This window comes from Cygnus atratus, chromosome 1 (genome assembly GCF_013377495.2).
Source record: "Cygnus atratus isolate AKBS03 ecotype Queensland, Australia chromosome 1, CAtr_DNAZoo_HiC_assembly, whole genome shotgun sequence".
In the NCBI taxonomy this organism is placed as follows: domain Eukaryota; kingdom Metazoa; phylum Chordata; class Aves; order Anseriformes; family Anatidae; genus Cygnus; species Cygnus atratus.
This window is the reverse complement of record NC_066362.1, coordinates 190,235,803-190,251,744: the sequence shown is the minus strand read 5'-3', so window position 1 is coordinate 190,251,744 and position 15,942 is coordinate 190,235,803. Positions and strand designations below refer to the sequence as shown.

The 15,942-nt window shown below is 43.9% G+C and overlaps 2 protein-coding genes across 2 annotated transcripts in view; one reads left to right on the top strand and one right to left on the bottom strand.

Annotated features, from left to right (window-relative positions):
• The window catches only part of IFT88 (intraflagellar transport 88), a 213,515-nt gene that overhangs the window by 84,878 nt on the left and 112,695 nt on the right, over positions 1-15,942 (top strand). The gene's annotated exons all lie outside the window — the stretch shown is intronic.
• The window catches only part of CRYL1 (crystallin lambda 1), a 59,484-nt gene continuing 56,790 nt past the window's right edge, over positions 13,249-15,942 (bottom strand). Inside the window, exon 8 of the mRNA XM_035542729.1 lies at positions 13,249-15,437. Coding sequence (XP_035398622.1) covers positions 15,324-15,437 — 114 coding nt within the window. The 3' untranslated portion in view covers positions 13,249-15,323. The remainder of the gene's footprint in view (positions 15,438-15,942) is intronic.

Here is a 15,942-nt window from a genome sequence, read left to right as displayed (position 1 = left end):
GGCACCATGGAGGATCTCCAGGCTCATCAGCCAGAAGAACTGGGAGAGGTGGTTGCTCCAAGCGAGGCTGTGTTTGTGCACTGGAGGTGTCCATGAGCAGAGAGGGAAGGGATTTTTCCTGCAAAGCGTGTGGCTGAGGAGGAGGCAGGAGCGGGGGTGACTCAGAGCCCAGCCCAGGCTTCCCTCCGTGCCGGCCACAAGAGCTGGGCAGGAGATTTCAGGGAGGAGGAGGAGGATCAAGCCACTCATCATCCACTCCCTGCCCTCCACCCATTCCCTCTCTGCTCATCTAGGCAGGGCTGGAAATGGCAGCCACGAGCGAGGGCAAAAGGTGCAGGCAGTCTGGGTGGGGGTCTGGCTGGGGACACCCCCATGTCCAGCCCGGGTCATCATGGTCACCAAGGAAATCCACCTGGGAAGAACTGGGAGAGGACAAATGTTGTCGTCACTCCTCTAATGCAGGAGTGAGCGATGACTTGATGCACTTTAATGAACACTGAGATCTTCACTGAATGAATTAATGGGAGTGGGGGGATCCTGGTCAGGATATGGCTTGACAAAGCAAGGAGCATTCAGAGAGCACAGGAGTCAGAAGAAACTCATGGAATCATAAGGATAAATTAGGGGAACTTGCCTCATTTAGAGATGAATACTGGGAACAAAGATGGTAACAGCCCTCTATCACATAAAACTTTCATAAGGAGGTGACCATTTTATATTATCTGCTGAGACATAGATGTGAAGAAATAAGTTGTCCTTCTGCAACAAGGAATGTTTTGACTGGCTACTAGGGAACATCTCCAAAACGTACAAGGCGTGGAGCACGGGGAGAGGCTGGAGACTCCTTTTCCATAGAGATCTTCGCAACTCCTCACACAACATCACCATGATGTCTCCCTCCATCCTCGGATCCACGGTCCCTCCACAGCGTGCTGCTGGTGGGACACGATGGCGCGGAGCCTGTGGCCAGAGGTCCTCCAGGTCCCTGCCTGGTGCACACGTCATTGCCAGAAACACGGCACTAAGTATTCTTGGCAGGAGCTGTAACTTGGCTTGAACAAGCACTTGATAAGATCCGTGAAGCTAAACAAGGATTGCTACTCTATAAGAAAGTGTTGAACACCAAGTATGCCCCACTTTCTGTCATCTAAAGCACTTTAATTTTGTAAGCGTCATTCATAACACATCTGGTGCCAACTATTTTCATCTACTTATAGGCAATGTTAAATGAGATACTGCTTTAATTTTGCTGAGCCAGACAGAGATAATATCCCCAGGAAGCAGTTCGAGTTTGTAAAAAAAAAAAAAATGCAACGTAGGTTACTAAGTGATAACCATTTGCAAAGCCCAAATACTTACACAAAGGAAGTGATTAGTTCAGGACATTCTTTACATATCACCTCTATAATTTTTTTGGCTGTAGCCCATTATGTACCTTTATCTCACAACCTACTCTCTTTATTTGTCTTACCACCAATTCTTTTAATCTGCAGCTTTTTTTTTCCCAAACTTACAAATCTTATGTGCCCAGCCTTCTGTATGCTGCAGCCATCCTCAGTCCATGGAATAATGCCCATGGACCTGCTGTGCACAGATTCAGACACATTTGCACTTTGACACCACATAAAGGTTCCAAAGAATGGTTTCAGTACTGGGACTCATTCAACACCTGTGGCTGAGCCACGTCTCCATTTGTCATCACCCATGCAGCAGCTCCTGCCTGCAGGGCATTTACCTGCTCTCTGCAAACTCCTGCTGCTGCACAGCAATGTTTTTCCCTCTTCCTTAGATGAAGACCTAGTTGATGAGACAGCTGTAAAACCAAGATGGCAAAACTGATGTTTGCAGGGTGATGGAAAGTGTTGTCACTAATTCGAACACAATGGCTACCTACGCTGAGTTACCTGCAGCAATCAATGCTCATTGCTGAGCATTCAGATCTTCCATGGAATACCTCTCACAGCCCCCAAATGCAAAATCTTTGTTCAGAAAAATGGTGAAAATCATGGGAGCTTCACAATTCCTTGGCTGTCCTTAGTACTTGACTTCAATCAGTGGCCTAATTGGGTTTTGCCAATTCCTAGAGAGCTGCAATCACCTCTGCATATTTTTTTATGACAACGTTGTCACTTGAGCGCCTGTATGATTTACTGCTTGCCCTGCAAGGTGCAGCATCCTGGAGCAAACGCCTCCAGCAAGGAATGAGCACAACCAGCCCATGTTGTCCTCCAGCTCTCACCCCAGCTGTTAGAGGTGACCGGCTTGTCCTCGGTCACTTTGAACTGATGTGAACCCACTGACAGCTACTTTCACCAGGGCTTTCAGTACCAACTCCCATTGTGTCTCTAAAGAAGTCTTGAGATCACCCTCACTCCATCTGCTTTCAGAGATCTTTTCTGATGTTTCAGTGGCTTTTCCTGTTAGTTGTACAGCCGTGCCCTGCTCTATTTGATTCTCCTGTCAATCACGCCAGAAATAGCAAAACCCTCAACCTCCCCATTTATTTCATACATCCTAGAGCTGCCGTTCATGTGCCATAGACCTCTAAGAGCCAAGAGCAGATGGATACTGTGGTGTGGGCCCCACTGAGAGGAGAGGCAAACAGCTCCATCACACTGTTGATGTGGGGCTGGACTGTGCACGATGAAGAGCTGGATACCAGATGCACTGGATACCAGATGCAGCTTTCATACCAGTTACCTGCCCCTAGAGCCAGCTATAGGCTGATAAACCAGGGAGGTCTGCTTCACTGCCTTCCCACATGGCACACAACAGCCCTTTTGTACCTGGATTAGAACAGTTCAGTTGGAAGGGATCTACAAAGATCATCAAGTTCAACTGCCTGACCACTTCAGGGCTAACCAAAAGTTAAAGCATATTATTAAAGGCATTATCCAAATGCTTCTTGAACATTGATGGGCATGGGGCATCAACAACCTCACTCAGAAGCCTATACCAGTGTCTGACCACCCTCACAGTACAGAAATTTCCCCTCATGTCTAGTGTGACCCTCCATGGTGCAGCTTTGTGCCATACATGCACGTCCTGTCATCGGTTCCCAGGGAGCAGAGACCAGCACCTCCCTCTAGAGCTGCTTTGCTTTTCTGTTCCCAATTCTGTCGCTGCCTCAGTGTTAACACTGATCCCACCCGACTGGCTTCCCAATTAATTCAACTCACCAATGTTCACATCGCGATGGATGGTACAGTCTGGTCCTTCACCTAAGCCTCCTTTCACACCCCCTTCACCTCCACCATCTCTGTTCCCTTATGACTACTGTCATTGGCCTACATTCGTGTATGTTGACCTTATTTCCCATTTCCTTCATGCCTTCCCCTTTCTAACAGGTATGAGTATCCACTCTTGGTGATTTCTATATTACTTTGTGCAATGGTGATGTCTCAGCAGCCTTGACTTATTCATACCTTTTCTGTAACAATTTTATTCTATGGCTTGTGTAGATTTACCACGTTTGCTTACACCTTTCTGTGAAGCCCACTCTATCTTGGATTGTTTCCTCGAATATTTGTCTTCTGGTTTACAGTGAGCCTTTCTTCTTAGAACCATCCAAAGTGCTCTCAAAGTTGCTCTTTGGAAACCACCTTCTTCGAGCGAACACTTACTGTGATCCAGCCCTTACTTATTGTGATCAGGTGTCACCCCACCTTTTTCTTGGTCTTCCTCTTGTCTCTTTGTTAGATGAACTAATTGCCAGCTGCATGAGCATTGGGTGTATGCTTATATTAAGCATTAGGCAATGTTGTATATTTTAATTGTTTTTAATTTGTATGTTTATAGGGATGAAGGGTTTCTGATTTGTGCTAACTATATCTTCATCATCTCTAAAAGATGTGTATCTAATCTTCCCTAAAAGACCTCAAAGACCTTTGCAACTGCTCTAAGCAGCTTGTTTGGTTGCTTAACTTACTCTTAGGAAGATTTTTTTCTTTCTTAATTGTAAGCTGCGAATCAAACTCTCTTAATGCTTTTGTTTTGACCTAAGATAAACTTGGTACAATCTTGTAAAAGCTGCAATAATATTCCTTAACTTATTTTATAAGCAGTGAGTCCAAAAGTGTAGGAGCAACATTCATGACCACATGAGCAGTTATAAATTAGTGGGAAATGGAAGAACAGCCAAAATTACGGGCATCAGAAGGAGGAGATGAGGAGCTATGTGCAACAGGTGATAAGCCTGTTTGGTTTACCGCTGTCTTAGTGTGATGTGGGTTCGCCCCCCTGTCAGGCTTTTCTAACTTGCCAGGCTTAGGGCTGAGACTGTGGCTTGAGAAAACAACCTCTGCCAAGGTACCAGGCTTGGATCAGCCTCTGTCCCCAGCCCAGAGCCCCTGGGAACTGCAGAGGCCCCAGGTGTCCACCTGCCTCCACCTGGGCAGAGAGAATGGAAAAGCAAAGGTGCAGCTGAGCAGTGAGGGGGCAGCTGAAAGGAAGAGGAAACTCTAAGGGACCCCTAAACAGTCATGGATTTGGGGAAAAAAACATATAAGAAAATGGTGTAGAAAAGCAGGAACTGTATAAAGCTACAGATTAAAAAAATAGCTAGGAGAAAGCATGATGAGTAAGAATAAATGGCAGAAGCAACGAGAGTGGCCCAGGACCATTGCCCATTCCTGGCCAGGGAAGGGAGATGCTGGCACACACCTGAGGATGACCACACGTAGCCTTCTGATGTCACGGCCACGCTCCGGGCTGTTGTGCAGCCCTGCACTATCTGCTGGGCTTCCTGTGAGCTTGCTGCCAAAGGTGAAAACGTACTGTCATAAAATCCTCTCCAATAAATCTGTCTTAATTGAGTCAGCTTGCAATTTAGTTGTGGAGATGATAATTTCTCCACCCAGCTACTGTGGTTTTCCTGGGCATGTGAACAGGGGATTTTGACCAAGGATGGAGGATCCTGCTAAGTTTGTGCAACTGTAGCTGGTCCCGTGCCCAGACTGAGGAAAAGATCTACAAAAAGAGAAGCATATATTAAACACTTCATAATTCTACCAAAAAAGGAAGGAAAAAGAGGAGCAGGTGACATGGATATGATAAAACCGGTTTTCTCTGGTGGATACTACAGGATAAACCACACACAAAACCAAAATAATAATAATAAAAAAGTAAAAAACAAAGTGTAAATAATAGTTCAAGTAGCAAAAAGAATAAAGACTACCCGAGAAAGGATCGTGTTTGGAAGAGCTGTGTCTGCAGAACAGAAAATCAGTAAAATATGTCTCGTGGCTGGAGGGAAAAGAACAGAAAATGAGATCTGGAAGGAGCTGGGGCTCAGACGAGTTGCAGCAGTGCATGTGGCAAAAGACAGAGCACTGCTCAGCTGTGGAGTGGAGCCTGGCATGCCCACCACACGTGGAGTCCAAAGGTGGCCAACACAAGCAGGGTGTGGGAGGTCAGCCCTGGGAGCCCAAAAGGCCGTGACTTCTGCTGGGAGGGGAGAGGGCTGAAGAGGGGCACCATCAGGTTTAGCAAAAAATAGGGAATGCAGAGCTGTTCTTCTTTAATCAAACAATATTAAAATGAGGGGGCAGGCACTGAAAGTGACAATTTAAAACATTTCACGCAGGCCAGTGAAATTCCAGAAGTTCAACGCCGCAGGAAGCTGAGGTGGAGCACTGGTGGGTTCAAACAGGGACAAGACCAACTCTGGAGCAAGAGGTTCAAATCCAGATAGGGAGGAAGGATCCATGAAGGACACAGGCAGGGATGTATGGCTGACATCCCCCATCTGACAAGTGTGGAGGCATCGTGGGGTGAATTGCAAGAAGCAGGTGAGTTCACATCTTCTCCCTTAAATGGTGCAGGCTCCTGGCAGTAAAGGACTACTAGCGTGATCTGGGAGGGCATTTCTCACACTCACGTGCCAGCAGTATGAATCAAGGAGCAGAAAGCAGGACTCTGGACTCCTGCCTGTTGAGTTGTCCTCCAAAAGGAGGATAAGGAAATGAAAGTGGCATGGGGACGCAACACGGTCATTACGCACAGCTGAAGCAGGACCGTGAGACAGAGCGTGGTCATAAAACATGTGGAAGGGCAGATGAAAGCCCAGAAGTGATGACCAAGAGGGGTTTTACCAGAGCCTGATGGAGCAAGAGAAGATATAAGTGAAGTGATGAGGGTTTGGAATAACATTCCCAATTACTGAGGCCACACTCGCTACCAGGGTCCTGCTTCTACCACTCTGCAGCTTCAAATATAACCCCCCCGTGGTATATAATGGCCTCGTGCCAATAACTTCGAGTTGGTCACCAATGAGCTCAGCAGCCACTGAGTCAACAGGTAAGTACTGAGTCAGCCATAAAAAAAGGAGCAGCTTAATCTTGGAACATATCACAAGATTAAACTGGAGCAGCCAAACATCACTGTCAACAGAGAGGATTAGGAAAGGACTCTGGCTGTTCACCACTAGCAGCACATGGCATTTTGTAGGAGGAATCTGAACCAGAGATGTTGCTGCCAATGGGCTCCTGAGCTGCTCCTGGGGAACAGCAGCGTGATGCTGGGGAAGGATCAAAAAAGGCTCTGGAGACATCAGCCAAGGTTATGTGGGGTCCAGATGGCCAGAGGTCTGCATCTGGATCCCATCTATTGAGTGAAAAAAATATCAGTAACCACCACAAATTCAGTTTGCTAGCAGAGGCTGGAGTGGGAGACCTCTAAAACCTCTGGGCAGCGATTAATTCCCGTGTGTGGCTTTGAAACTAAAGATGATCCCCTAAGCAGATAAGAAACATTAACAATAAAGAAAAGGGTCATCAGAAGAGAGTGGAAGCAGGGTTGTATGATAAAGGGTGATTGGACAATTCAGAGGAAGATTTAAAAAATTAAAAAGGAAAAAGAAGAAATATAAAGTGTACTTTATATAAGCATATGGCTACGTGAGCTTGGAGAATGTGCTCTAGGTGATCCTGCTTGGCAGGGGGTTGGACTAAATGATCTTCAGAGGCCTCTTCCAACCTCAACCATTCTGTGATTCCGTGATCATGCAAAGGACCATATACTAAAAAAAGGGCTGGAAAACACAAAGTCTTCCTTTCCTTAAAGAAACTTCTTGAGGAAATGCACCCACATAGGAAGATTTATGAAATGCAACCAGAGTAATGCAGGTCCCACTCCTACACTTGAAAATTAGCTTGGTGCATGTTGCAAAAGTAAGAGAGCACTATGATCTTAATGATAAACTAACCAGGCTACCCATGGTAACTGAGCTTACGGTTCTGGTCTTTGTGCTTTCATGTTATACTATTAAAACTATTAAACTTGTAAAGAAGGTGATTATGTATTGTTCTGGAAGTCTCTCAGCAATGCCTTAATTAGGTAGCTTCCAAATTATCACTTCTTTTTATGCCCCCAAAAATCATGATTATGGTCACATCTAGCCCTTCTTGTAGGGTCTTACATCCAGTAGTGATCGCTTGTGCCCTTTAATTATGACAATACAGGTTTCTGAGCCTTTGATATGACCACCTGAAGAAGGTCCTACAACTGCACACATCTTGGCAAAAGAGCCACATGCTGCTATAAGGTGAATGTTCATTCTACAGCAAGTTCTTAAGCTTTCCTCACAGAGAAATAATGCTAGCATAGGGTGGCAGCTGGTGGTAACCTGCACTAGGGAAAATCAGAAAAGCTGCAGCAGAGATCACGGAAGAAAGAGAGTGGCCTCACTTGGATTTGCAGGTAAATTATCTTGGAAGGAAAAAAAAATAAAATTTTACAGGTGAATAGTCCAAGTTTGGAAGACAGGCCAATGTGGATAAACTATTAATAGCCACTTCTAGCTATGCAACATGCTATGGCCAGGGTTCCCATAGAATCACAGAATGGTTTGGGTTGGAAGGGACCTACCTTAAAGCCCACCCAATTCCAACCCCCTGCCATGGGCAGGGACACCTCCCACCAGACCAGGTTGCCCAAAGCCCCACCCAGCCTGGCCTTGAACACCTCCAGGGATGGGGCATCCACAGCTTCTCTGGGCAGCCTGTGCCAGGGCCTCACCACCCTCATAGTGAAGAATTTCTTCCTAATATCTCACCAAAATCTACCCTCTTTCAGACCATGAGCTGGTGTGAGCGGACTGGGCTATGCAGGCAGAACTCTCTTGTTACAGAAACAGGGCAGCAAGTCAAGCAGGATCCATGAGGCCTAGGAAATGGAACAAAAATCAGGGTTGTTGACAAGGCACCCATGCTGCGTATCTACTGAACTGCAGCTGCACCAGCACAGCCAGGTGCTGGGTATGAGAGGAAGGTCCCTTTGGTGGCTTTTCAGAAACACACGGGCACATTACAGGAGAGGCAGGAGTGGGAAATTGCATTTTCCTTTGCTCTGAATATACAGAAGAATAAATGTTGCATAGAGCCAGAACTGCTAACAAGGTGGGCATGGCAATACTTACCTGGGCATCCAGTCAGCACCCACTCTCTGAGTAGTTTGTCTCTGCCAGCTATATGACAGCAATGTGATGAGTTGTTAGGGCAGCACTATCCCAAGGTAGCACCGCAGAGAGGTCTGAACAGGATTTTTTTTTAAAGAAGACTAAAGAACAGAAGTTAGACACAATAAGCGCTGTTCATACAGTGTACGAGGACAACACTAGCATATACCTCACTTTTACTGATGATTAAATGTGATTGCATTAATCCCTATCTAATGGTTTTATTTACACTAAAGTACTCAGATACTAAAATCAGATTAATAAATAAGAAGGTAAAGCTCAGGTTACTAAAAAAATCACTTTTATTTGTAGTAATATAAATAATACCTGCATCTTATTAGAAATTTTGTATTTTTCTCTTGTCATAACCTTATTTTTAATAGCTTTTGTTTTGTAAGTGACAGGCTAGAGAAGTAGGATGTTCCTCTCTGAGCAATTGTAGCTATATTCAGACTGTAAAAATGGATCAAACTTCTGTTGTCACCCTTTAGTAGGCACTAACACTGATTTTCATAACAGGGAGGCGATGTCTGGAATTAACTTTTCTTCCTAAAAAAGAACACCAAAAGCCAATGCAAGACATGGTTCTGGATTGCAGAATTACACAGTGATACTTGATGCTACTCCATACACTCCGGCATGATGTGCATCACATACAGGCACTGCCCATTCAGTTAAATTGCCTGGTTATGCAATTCTCTAATTCCACTATCCTGCATGTTTGAAATGGCACAAGTACCTGTTTCCATTACTCCATGGCTTTGAAATGACACTGCTGAGTAATATCGGAAAAATCTCTCTTTGTGGTCTTAGGGTGCTCTGGGACGTAGAAAGCTCTGCACTTCTCTGTCTGCCTTCTCTGTATTACTTCGCTGATTCCAACAGCTTGTCTTTGCACATAAACACTTTCTGGATGTCATGGTTTTGGCTGGGATAATTTTCTTTGCAGAGGCTCGTATGATGCTGTGTTTTGGATTTCTGATGAAAATAGCACTGATAACACAGGGATGGTTTAGTTGTTGCAGAGCAGCGCTCACACAGAGCCAAGGACTGTTCAGCTCCTGGTGCTGCCCTGCCAGCGAGGTACCTGGGGGTGCACAGGGAGCTGGGAGGGGACACAGCCAGGAGCTGGCCCAGGCTGGCCAAAGGGATGCTCCATGCCACCAGGCTCAGCAATAACAGCTGGGGTAAAGAAGGAGGAAGGGGAGGATGTTGGGACATGAAAATTGCCAAGGTTTTCACTGAGGTAGCTGCTCTAGGGAAGCACAAGGGTAGATCGTTCCCACTGGCAGTGCCAGTTTTAATTTATGTTTAAGCAGTTACTGGGCAAGCCAAATAAAAAACAAAAATCCAACTAATTTCTCTTTCAGAAGAACCAGTTCCATCAATGCTGTTCCCAGCAACTCCTAGCTAAATGACAACCTTTCTCCGGTCATATCAGATCAACAGCAAGGATTTTCCAGCCTCATCCCTGCCTCCTTGGACTGCACAAAATGCTCCCATTGTATTACTGTGGTGTGTTACCGGTTTGAAGCAGCCCAAAACAAGCAACTGTGGCTTCATCTGGAAAGTATGTATTGTTATGATATTGTAAAATTAAGTGCAAGATCCGATGTTAAAACCTGTAAGAAGTACAGAGGAAGATTTTCACAATAGCTGAAATTACAGGAGCTTTTTAATGCTTTCTGTTGCATTGCATTGCAAATCACACTTTGTCGTGGCAGCCCAGAGGTGTTGGACCCATATGGAGTTCAGGGTCCCTTGGGCAGTGTGCAATTCTGTGGCAGTAATTGTCACCCGGGCTTAAGCTAAACTTTACAAACATCCCATCTGGGGCAAATTTGCAGCCCTATATTCTATAAAATGAAATCTTAAAAAATAAAAAGCAAAAATTTAACTTCAGCACAAAGGTTTCCTATATTCACATGTAAGTACGGGCTCTTGACCTTTCCATGTTGGACTGCACTTCACTCACAGATAAACAATATCCTGGATGCTTCTGCCCCTTGTACATCTCCACTTCTTGCGAGTACAGGTCTGAAATCCAAGCAGGAGAAAGAACTCTACGAAGCCAAGCATTAATGTCTCCAGGTCACCGAGGCTGAAGAAGAAACCCCACAAACGAGTGCCGTGGCGCGGACCCAGAGCTGGACCTGTCAGTCCCCACCGAAGGGCAGAGACATCTCTGGGACTTCTGTCGTCAGAACATTTTCTCATATGTTCCCTTAGTGTTTTGGGAAGGAAAAATGCTGGGGGATGGGCAAGCCTATGGAGAATTTATCTGAATGTACTTTAAGGAGATAGGTCATGCAGTTTCCCAGCAAACCAGAAACCCTAAGCAGCCTGATGCATTGCAAAACAGTCCTCTGAATTTTGTGGAAACAATGCCCTCATCAACACTCTCCTTTAGCTATTGTCAGTTCTATTGTCTTTAGATATTGTCTGTTGGGAATGGTGCATGCTTTTCCTCACAGCCACAGGACGTTGAACCAATATTTGATGGGCTACGTGCAAGAAACCTGCTGGTCTGGCCGCAGGTGGCCACAGCCTCCCTTGCTGACACCTCCTCAGAGCGCTTCACAAGAACAGGTCCGTGTGTGCAGGCCTGGGCTTCTCAGCACACCGAGGGCCCAGCATTCAAGGCTGCCCTGTTTTGCCTCAAAGCTGCTCCAAGTTAGGGCTCTCCAGCACCTTTTCATACTTTTTTCACCCAATTCTTATCAAACTATTGATATGAGGGCATTGCTATTTAAATTGCCAGATCTTTTCCAACCCCCCATTAAAAAAATTATTGATATGAGAGGCTTGTGTTATATTCAGAGATGTAGGAAAGGAGGGACTGGACTTCCTTCAACGAAGCAGGTATTTCCTTGTAGCTGCCATTTCCTCCTCATCTGATGCAAAAACACTGATTTGAATTTCCTACCAGCATTAAATGATATGAACACACTGTTACTCTGCTTCCACTAAGGAGCAGTAACTAATAGTAAAATACACCTAACAAGGAAAACGATCAATAACAAACTGGTAAAACAGAGAATACAGTGCAACAAAGATGTGGTTTAAAAATGACCTATAGCTGTAATGATTAAAAACAATACAGGATCCTAAAATATGCAGTTATGTAAAAAAAACAACATGATAAGTTCTTTCAAAATATCTCTTAGTTTACCACCGAACAATTGCTTGAACCTTGCTTCTTCTGCTAATAATCAAACAAAATAAATATTTGACCTTAGCTGGGGTAGTTCTGCAACTTGCTAGGACTGTTGGTGTTAAAAGTCCCCGTAACACACTCGAGGTGCAGTCTATCACTGCAAGTCTATTGCATTTGAGGAAAAAAAATAATGGGAAAAAAAATCATGGGATAAAAGGAGTGACACAAATTTGAAAGTAATTAATTAATTTATCAGAATCAGGATTTGTATCTAACAAGCAGTTCAGCTCCAACAAGTTGCTCCCCAGAAGGGATTCTTCAACACCCAATTAGCAGACCAATTGCACAGGCCTACAAGCAGTTCCTTGCAAATTACCAGCCAAATACCCTGGAAGTAGTTAGCAATGGATTGTTAGGAGAAGCTAAGAGCCAAGAGGGGAAAGTAAAGGAAAAAAGTGAAATGGGAGAGAGGATAGGGAGGAGAGAGAGAAAGCAAGACTGGAGAGGAAAAATCAGGGAGGAAATAAAAAGGCAAGAAAAAAAAAAAAAGCTTTTCAGCAGGACTAGAAACCAGGAGTTTGCATCTCAAAAGGCCAATTCAGACCTTGAGAGCAAACCGTGTGAAAAATTTCCGTGATCTCCTGCCTCTGGAAATAAGAGGAAGCTACCCTGGGTAACCCACTGCTCCTCACGGCAGCCCCAAGAAGGGGAGATGCTGCATAACGTGAACACAGCACCACATCCTCCCAGGGGATTTTTGGCGAGTCAAAGTTTTCTGTAAGGAATTCCTTATATGTAAAAAGCTGTGCCAATTTAATGACATTAAATTTTTCTTCCCAAGAAAATATATGGAAAAAAAAAAGAAAAAAAAAGAATGTATTTCCATCCATTCAAACCATCCTAAATTTCAGTTACAATTTAAGTTATAAAGTCCTCAATTCATGTGATAATTTGAACTAATCTATATATATATATATGTATATATTCTTTGGAGATGATTTGCGTAAGCCACAGCAACTTTTGATACAAAATAGGCCAAAATCAAAGGAAACTTGGAGTCAGGATAGCTGAGGCTAGAAGGGAGCTTAGGAGGTCTCTGGTCCAACCTCCTGCTGATTAAAAGGGATTAATTGTGAATAGGGTACAAAACCCTGGGAAGAAGAGAGCCCATCTTATCCTTTTGGCTAACTTTTCTTAATGTTTTCCAGTTGTTGTTGTATTTATCAACTAGTAATTTTGTGCGCTTCAAATCCTAAGCAAATGCTAGGTAGAATACATTTTTTTGCTGAGCCTCTCCCCCACCAGAAGCTGTGAACGTGGGTGGGGAGCAGTGCTCTGAAGTGAGCTTTGCTGTGTCCTGACCTGGTGAGGAGCTGGGTCACCGCACAGGAGCGTTCTGGCACTATTCTGCTCCTTCCTAAGGGTTTTGCCCAGACAGAAAACCACTCCCTTGTAGCAGGCCTGGTGTCTGCAGCAAGTGGTCACCCACACAAGAGTGAAAAAGTGCTGGAGACTGCACATTATTTCTTGCCAATTTATTCCCATCGACTTCAATAAATTGTTTTATCAAGGCACTGGTTTCTGAAGACACGGATGTAGTCCTACCACTAGAGCATCACACAAGACCACAGGAGAATGCCTTTCTCATTAAAATCTTTTATTCATAAGCAAATAATAAAAATGGAGGCAAATATATGATGACACGATCGAGTTTTAAAGTATCTCAGAAAAAAGCAATGCGAGCTAATTAGTTATGACAGTGTCATATGCTCATAGCGGAACAGGTCTGATCTTGAAAGTAATTGGAACCTTCTAAGGCCTTGTCTAAAATACGAAACATACATCAAATGAGGAAATCAGCCTCAATTAATTTATTATTGCTTAATAAGGCACCAATAGCGAGGGCTGACCTCCCCAACTTCAGATGGCTAAATGAACGTTGTGCCCGTCACTGTGACAATAAAAAGCATTAGAAGAACTCTTGACAATTTTAGGTTAAAACTGGGATAAAATAAATTGAGCTTACAAATTCTCCTTTCTCTCTGCTGATTATAAAAGAGCATAGGACAATCTCTGCATCATGCCTCCCATCCCATGCTTCACATCCAGAGGTGTGCTCTTGGCCCACCACGTGCATCAAGCGACGTAATTTATCTCAGGTCTTGTTCATTGCAACCTGTGCAGAACTAAGTGGTGTTAGTGTGCACATGCAGACATTGCTGCTGTTCAGCACCAGAACTAATTAAGCTGCGGTAACCCGTTTGTGTATCTGCATCTTCTGTAATGAACAAGATTTGAAATGCCCCCGAGCTGAGCATTAGCAAAGCAAAAGCTTAACACTTTGGGATCCGTGCTGTGACTGAACGTATGTGACCAGCTGGCACAAAATTCAGAAATGCTTAACTGGAGTAATGTAGGGTGCAATGCACTGTTTTGAGTTATTATCTGCATAACAATGCTGCCCTAAGGTTCCAGCTAAAATCAAAATCCAGCTATATTACACGGTACACATATTTGTAAGACAACTTTGTCCACTGTGGACTGAAGCATGCCACTGCAGCAACAGAAGACACTACTACCTCCAGGTGCACACTCCAGCCTTACACAAACTTTCTGCCTCCTGTAGGAAGGACAGCAGTAAAGCTTAAGCACTACACCTAAGCCACTGCATCTTTCCTTCTCTAGGGGAGCAAGATATCAGATACCTGGGTTCTACAGCTGAGTCCTAAAGAAACAGTCATTGTTTCTGATAATGTACAAAATAGACAAGGAAACAAAGAGGTGAACTGGCTTCCCAAGATCACTCAGAAGGTTATGGAGTAGCCTGGAAGAGTCCAGACCAATCCACTATACCACGTCATCTCCCAAAACAACTTTTAATCACATTACTTTATTTCTCATAGGCAAATTTTAGAATAGATCATCTGTCTACACAGCAATGCCTACTGACAGCATCAACTACCTGACTGAAGTTTGGGCAAAGCCATGGGGTATCAAGTGCATGGTCTGAAGAATTGAGTACAGGTCTCTGGTAAATCTTCAGAACTAGAAGAAGGGGGTGAGGGAGGGATCTATGTACTCACATTTAGATCATCACACTAGTACAGAAGTGCCAAAGGGAGGGAAAGGATGAATAATTCTTTTCCTTACACTGTGGAACAGTTACAGAGCTAAGCTGAAGTGACCCTTACTGCTGCTGAGGTCTCAGCTCACTGGCCAGCAAATCTACTCTTTGCTTAACACAACCTCCCCCTACCTACAGTCAGTGCTTTACAAATTAACCTCACTGCCACGTTGATTGGCGGGTGAGGGCTTGTTTTCTCCAGTGACAAACAGCTGATGTTTGCCAATTTCAGATCCCTGCATAAGCAAATATTGTTCAAGCGCTGAATTTCTAAGCAAGCTGAAAAAATGCATTAAAACATGATTGTGTTCCAGCATTGCACAATATTCATACTGCTACAGCTACTTAATGCTTGCACATTCAATGCATATATATAATTTGATAAAGTTTTAACTGAACTTTTAATAACTGTTTCCAGTTACTCATGAATTATGTTGTGACAAAATTGGACCAAAAGTTTCATTGGTCTCTACACAAGTGCATATCACTGCTTGCACATTCAGTCTCCTCTTCTGTGTGACCAAAATTTTCCACTTTTTATGAAGAACTGTTCTTCATTTGGTCTCTCCTGTTAGACGAGGTGCACCTCAGTTAGATGACATTTGTTTTTTCAGCTTGGCAAGACCAGTAAGACATTCATCTCTCCATTCTCTCCTGGCATTGAGGTGTTTCGGAACAACTGGAATTTTTTCAGACATTGCCTGAAACAGAAAATTTAAGAGATGATTAAATCTCATTTTCCTGAGTAGTAAACAGGATTGTTTTCTTGCTTTCGCTGCATCAGACAAAGTAACCTTCAACACACACTGTAATATAGTCTATCACAAGCAATAGGCCACTAATTCTTCACATGGCTGACTGGAAATTAGCTAAAATGTATGAGAGAAGTGCTCCCACTTGGAGAAGGTTGGCTTGAATGTCGCAATGAACGTGTCTACAGATACATCAGTGCATCAGTTTCTTTTCTCAGTTTACCCCACACAGCCACTGTCTCTCCTACTTGACAATAATCTTTTATTAAGTAGGAAGGAGGCCGCCTGGCCTTTTATGTGGCTAAACATATACTCTAAATCAAATTTGTGTGTGTGTATTTAAAGCTGCAGTCTCTCTTCTGGCTCCTAATAAATGTAATGGGAGATAACATGTTTTTTGAAAACATTTGTTTTAGGAATGACAGTTACAGTCGAAATGACAGGGAAAGAGATG